A 6,398-nucleotide genomic window follows, 5' to 3' on the forward strand; every position below is an offset into this window, starting at 1 on the left:
ACTATTGGAGAAGCATATACCACAGACATCACAGTGATATGGCTTCTCTCCTGTGTGAATGCTTTTGTGTACAGTTAAGTTAAATCTTACAGAGAATGATTTACCACAGATATCACAGAAATACAGTTTTCCTCTTCTATGGAAGCATTTCTTCCTAGATAAGTTACTACTGCCTAAAGATGATTTATACATTTCAATGTGTCTGCGTGACTTTGAGAGTGATATGATGTTGTGTGTGTTGCTTGCAGTATCTCGTGCGAAAAACCAAACTTTTTATATTATATTTTGTATTTAAACTGCTTACACAGAATTAATTTTCCACTATACTTCTCTCTTCCAAATAAAGTTTTCTCCATTAATTTTGTGTTTTATTTCCAACAAATATTTCTCCTACTATATTTCCATCAACAGTTATCGGTTAGGCATCTGAAGATGCTGTAAACGCTTTTACAAACGTGTCCAAGTTTCATTACATTCCAAATTCATCTTGTCCATATTCCAGAGAGCAAAGTAGAAAAGTGCCACAAATAATTTCACTCAGATGAAATATTTCAGAGAAACTTTTACCACAGATTTCTACAAAACGGGTTCTATCTATTCGGTGTAGCAGCTTCTTTTATTCTTTTTAAAAGATGATAAATATTGATGATGCATGTGAAGTAAAAAGCCTCTTTAATTACCAATGTCATCTGACTTGCTGCAATAAATAAATAAGAACAATAGCATAAGATATCAAGAATACTTAAAAAGCAGATATTTAACAGTTTCAGTTTTACATTTTTATAAAGATAATCTGTAGATATAAACCTTTACTAGAACAACTGAACTTTACCTTATAATTTTTTCATTAAAATTACAGAACAGCCACTACACCTTCAGATTATATAACATTATAATAATGAATTACATAAATTCCTCTCTCCACAGAAAAGTTATTCACTTTGCCTAAAACACAGATAGTGCTGAGCAGATCTATCATCAAAATCATTCCAAGTACGGCCAACACATTATTTTATATATCAAGGATTATATTATTCAAAGTGTCCTTTGTTTTTTTTAAGATGATAGGGTATGATCTGAGGGAACTTGAAGTGACTACAATGGGTCCAAACAGAATATATCTCTCTACAAATTTCTCAAGTCATACAGATTTTAACTAATTTTCTCATTACAAAAGAAAATATCTTTGCAAGATTTCAGTCCAGACTTGGTCAGATGGCAATATAGTGAATGTGAAATGAATTACATCTCATTGATGGATTTGATTCTGTAGAAACCATAGTGGTTATCACAAACAAGACTTACTGCAAGAAATAAGGGAGCTTCTTATTTACAACAGGTCCCATAACTTTTGAGATTATTCAAGTCATATTTATAGCACAGAAGGGTCAGAGAGGCTGGCAAATAAGATATTATTGGCATGGGAAATATTGAAGTTCTTTCAGTTGAGATTAGATTACAGTGAAGTGGGAAAGTCTGATGGGTTCTCTCCTAATATTCTTCTAATTATATCCCTAGCTTAGCGATTAGAGTAATCGGTTCACGATTGCAAGGTCGTGAATTCAATTCTCAATGGTGTGTTGTTTCCTTGAGCAAGACACTTTATTTCACTTTGTTCCACTCCAACCCAGCTAGCAAAAATGAGTTGTATCTAATTCAACATAAATAACGTATTTTTCTGCAATATATGGATAATTTATCCTGATCACGCTATTTTCCATTCTCTTCTGTTTCTATTGGAAAATCGGTGAAGGTGAAGCACATGTACACCACCCATTTCCAGTGTTTTTGGTTTTTTGGGGGGGATTTTTTTTTTTCAGAATTTCTTCGGATTTCTAAGTTTTCGATATACAGGAGAATATGAATTCCTAATTTTTAACTTTTTTTCGATTTTTTTTTATCCATGTACAAAAATACAAAGATTATGAATCTGGGATTTTTTTTTTTTTATTTTAATTTTTCTTAAAGATACATTCAATTTCCAGATTCGTAATCTCTACGAGAATAAAAAAAAAATTACAAAATAAGAGACTGGGGTGGAGGAAAACGTGATTTTCGGGCAAAATTGTACCCTCCCATATCGAAAACATACCAATCCCCGGAAAATTTTGAAATTTTTTTAATGTGGTGGGGGCGTGATTTAAGGTGTATTTAGCTGCTATTTTTAGCACAACTCACGACCAGCGTACAAGCAACTGTTTTCACCATTCTTGAAATCCCAGAAATAAGACGAATAGGTTGATAGTTTGATGACTCAGTTTTTCTGCTTTTTTGGAATGGTATATACAGTGTTGTGTATGTACAGATCAAGATAGATATCTGTAGAAAGAGATCTACTGAACAGATTGATGAGGATAGGAGCTAGTACTTGCATGCTTAGTTAGAGGATAAGGGAAGATACATTGCCAGAACTGTTAGCTTCTGAGAAAGGATGGTGTTTTCACACTTGGAAAAGTTTTGTTAAGTGTGAGAATTAAAAGTTAAACAAAAAAAAAAATGTGTAAAATTTCTCCTCAATTGTACTATTTGTAGATCCATCTTAGTTGAGGAGCTGCGTAAAAGAAATCTTCAAATTTAGTACAGATTCAATTGGCAACAGATCAATAATACCTGCTAACATTTCAGAAACTACCAACAGTTAGCAAACATTGCAACAGTTCAGCTATGCTAATGTAGAGAATGTAATATCTTCTATAAAATTTATGTGTTGACATATTTTGTTTTAGTTATCACAAATGACAAAGTGTGACAAATGTAGGCTTATTTAGTATAATTTATAACATAACACGGATTAAAATAAAAACATTGGCTATCACATTCTAACAGTATTAGTATTCAGTATCAAATAATGTCAACAGATTTTATAACTCTGGGTTAAAGATAAATCTGGAGAACTGTGTAATTTATACCATACACAGATCAAGTCAAGGAATTCTACAACTTAGGGTTGTGTCAGAAAGATGGTTAACATATAGAGTAAATTAGTTTTAATTTAAAACCCATACAAGCATGTGGAATGGATATTAAAACAGTGATAGTGGTAATGATAATGATGATTGTCAAATTACAGCAACTATTTTCATTATTTTTCAAGATTACACTAACACATGCAAATTAACATTAGACTTCATAATCAAGTCATGAAATAAAATAGACCAGTAAAACTACATAGTAATATATTTTATAAATATGGAATTATCCCTTTATTGGACTTATTTGTGTTTCTTTAATTTGTCTCTCATATCACAGCAATATGGTTTCATCCCTGTATGAATTCATCTCTTGAATTAGAATAACGATTTACCACAGATAATTCATGACATAATTTCTCACCTGCAAACATATGCCTGTACTGTTGCATAAAGACATTTACAGAATGTTTTACTATATTGAAATGGTTCATTTCCTGTATCAAGGTGTTCATGAGTAATTAAGTTACTTCTTAAAGAGATTTAGAATGCATATGAACTTTTTCTTGAATGAACGCAGATATGTACAGTTAAGTCACTTGATTTCAATAATATTTTACTGCAGATCTCACAGTATATATATTTCTTATATGAATACATTTGTGATAATCTAACAGTCCCCTTCGAGAGGGTGATTTACCAGTTATCACGGTGATAATGGTTCTATTTCTGTATGAGTGCGTTTGTGAATATTTAAGCAATGATTCTGAGAGAATGATTTACCACAGATATGACAGCAATATGGCTTTTCTCCTGTATGAACACGTTTATGCACAGTTAAGTTTCCATTTTGAGAGAATGATTTACCACAAACATCACAGCGATATGGTTTCTCTCTTGTATGGACACGTTTGTGTACAGTTAAATTGTTACTTTCAGTGAATGATTTACCACAGACATCACAATGATAAGGTGTTTCTCCTGTATGTAGGCGTTTGTGGTTAATTAAGATACCATTGTAAGAGAATGATTTACCACAGATGTCACAGCTATAGGGTCTCTCTCCTGTATGCAGACGTTTATGTATAGCTAAGGTACCACTTTCAGCGAATGATCTACCACAAATATCACAATGATATGGCTTTTCCCCTGAATGAATGCGTTTGTGAACAGTTACTTTAGCTTTCCGAAGGAACGATTTACCACAGATATTACAGTGGTATGGTTTTTCTCCTGTATGAACACGTTTATGCACATTTAAGTATCTTTTCTGAGCAAATGATTTACCACAAACATCACAGTAATATGGCTCCATTCTAATATGTATGTCTTTGTGTTTTGTTAAGTTAGAATTTACTGAGAACGATTTACCACAGATATCACAATGATATGGTTTCTCTCCTGTATGAGTATATTTGTGAATAGTTAAGTAACTATTCTGAGAGAATGATTTACCACACACATTACAATGATATGGTTTCTCTCCTGTATGAGTGCGTTTGTGAACAGGTAAATAACCATTTACAGAGAATGATTTACCACAGATATCACAATGATATGGTTTCTCTCCTGTATGAGTGCGTTTATGAGAAGTTAAGTAACTACTTCGAGCGAATGATGTACCACAGATATCACAATGATATGGTTTCTCTCCTGAATGAGTGCGTTTGTGAATAGTTAAATAGCCAGTTAGAGAAAAGGATTTACCACAGATATCACAAGGATATGGTTTCTCTCCTGTATGAGTGTATTTGTGAGTAGTTAAAGAAACTTTTTGAGAGAATGACTGACCACAGATATCACAATGATATGGTTTCTCTCCTGTATGAGTGCGTTTGTGAGTAATTAAGTTACTGCTTACAGAGAATGATTTACCACAGACATCACAGTGATAGGGCATCTCTCCTGTATGGAGATGTTTGTGTCTAATTAAGTTACTATTTCTGGAGAAGGATATGCCACATATATCGCAATGATATGGCTTTCCTCCTGTGTGAATGCGTTTGTGTTCAGTTAAGGTGACACCTACAGAGAATGATTTACCACAGATATTGCAGAGACAAGGTTTTTCTCTTCTATGAAAGCGTTTCTTCCTAGGCAAGTTACTACTGCCTAAAAATGATTTATACATTTCTCTTGTATGAATGCGTTTGTGTGCATTTAATGCAATTGCTCAAGAGAATGATTTACCACAGATGTCGAAATGCTATGACCTTTCTGCTCTATGAATATGTTTGTGTTTAGTTAAGTTACTGCTTCGAAGAAACAACTTACCACAAATATTTGACTGAAATGGTGTTTTTCTCCTGTATGAATAAATTTGCAAGTAGTTAGGCTACTCTTTGAAGAAAATAGCCTTCAAGGTTAATATGAGGTTGTATGTGTTTCTTACAGTATCTCATGCAAAAAGCCAAGCTTTTTATATTATATTTTGTCTTTAAACTGTTTACACAGAATTAATTTTCCACTATACTTCTTCTCTCTTCCCAATAAAGTTTTCTTCATTAATTTTGTATTTCATTTCCAACAGATATTTCTCCTGCTATATTTCCATCAACTGTTAACAGTGAGGCATCTGAGGATGCTGCAAACTCCTTTACAAACTTGTCCAAGTTTCATTAGACTACAAATTCATCTTCTCCACATTCCAGAGAGCAAAGTAAAAAAGTGTCACAAATAATCTCACTCAGATGAAATATTTCAGAGAAACTTATACCACAGATTTCTACAAAACGGGTTCTATCTGTTCGGTGTAGCAGCTTCTTTTACTCTTTTTAAAAGATGATAAATATTGATGATGCATGTGAAGTAAAAAGACTCTTTAATTACCAATGCCATCTGACGTTCTGAAATAAAAAAAAAACAACATATCAAGAATACTTAAAAAGCAGATATTTAACAGTTTCAATTTTACATATCTATATAGATAATCTATATAGAACTGAACTTTACCATATAATTTTTCCATTAAAATTATATCATACAACGTCTATAAAGTTTTAGACAACAGCCACTACACCTTCAGGTTGTATAACATTATAGTAATAAATTACAGAATAATGAACAATAAAATTCCTCTCTCCACAGAAATGTTATTTCACACTGCTTTGAATCCCAGACAGGACAGAGCAGATTTATGATTAAAATTATTCCAAATCAGGCCAACAGTGTCCTTTGTTTTTTAAAATGATAGGGTATGATCTGAGTGAACTTGAAGTTAATATAATGGGTCCAATGGAATAGATCTCTGCATAAATTTCTCAAGACATATAGATTTTAACCAATTTCCCATTACAAAAGGAAATATCTTAAGAAGTTTCCACGTTAGAGATGGACTATATGTAATCTGAACCTTTCCCCCCCCCCCTTATTTATTAATTTTTTTTTACGGAATCCCACGTTTTAGGCTATGGAGATTCCGATTCTGAAAAAAAAATTTTAAAGGGGGGGGGGTATACCCAGATTACATATACTCCATCTCCACCGGAA

The 6,398-nt window shown here is 32.7% G+C and overlaps 1 protein-coding gene across 3 annotated transcripts in view; it reads right to left on the reverse strand.

Moving 5' to 3' along the window:
* Positions 1-6: 6 nt before the first annotated feature.
* The window catches only part of LOC128250443 (zinc finger protein 726-like), an 8,772-nt gene continuing 2,380 nt past the window's right edge, over positions 7-6,398 (reverse strand). Inside the window, exons 2-3 of one of the 3 annotated variants that reach the window (XR_008266458.1) lie at positions 5,184-5,755; positions 7-697 (exon numbers count right to left, since the gene is read on the reverse strand). Coding sequence is in view for 1 of the 3 variants with exons in the window: in XM_052975452.1 (XP_052831412.1) it covers positions 3,616-5,040 (1,425 nt within the window). In the remaining 2 variants the exon portion in view is untranslated. Of the gene's footprint in view, positions 698-3,177; positions 5,756-6,398 lie in introns of those variants that run through there. The other 2 variants (XR_008266457.1, XM_052975452.1) reach the window with 2 other exon arrangements.

This window comes from Octopus bimaculoides, chromosome 21 (assembly GCF_001194135.2).
Source record: "Octopus bimaculoides isolate UCB-OBI-ISO-001 chromosome 21, ASM119413v2, whole genome shotgun sequence".
Lineage (NCBI taxonomy): Eukaryota > Metazoa > Mollusca > Cephalopoda > Octopoda > Octopodidae > Octopus > Octopus bimaculoides.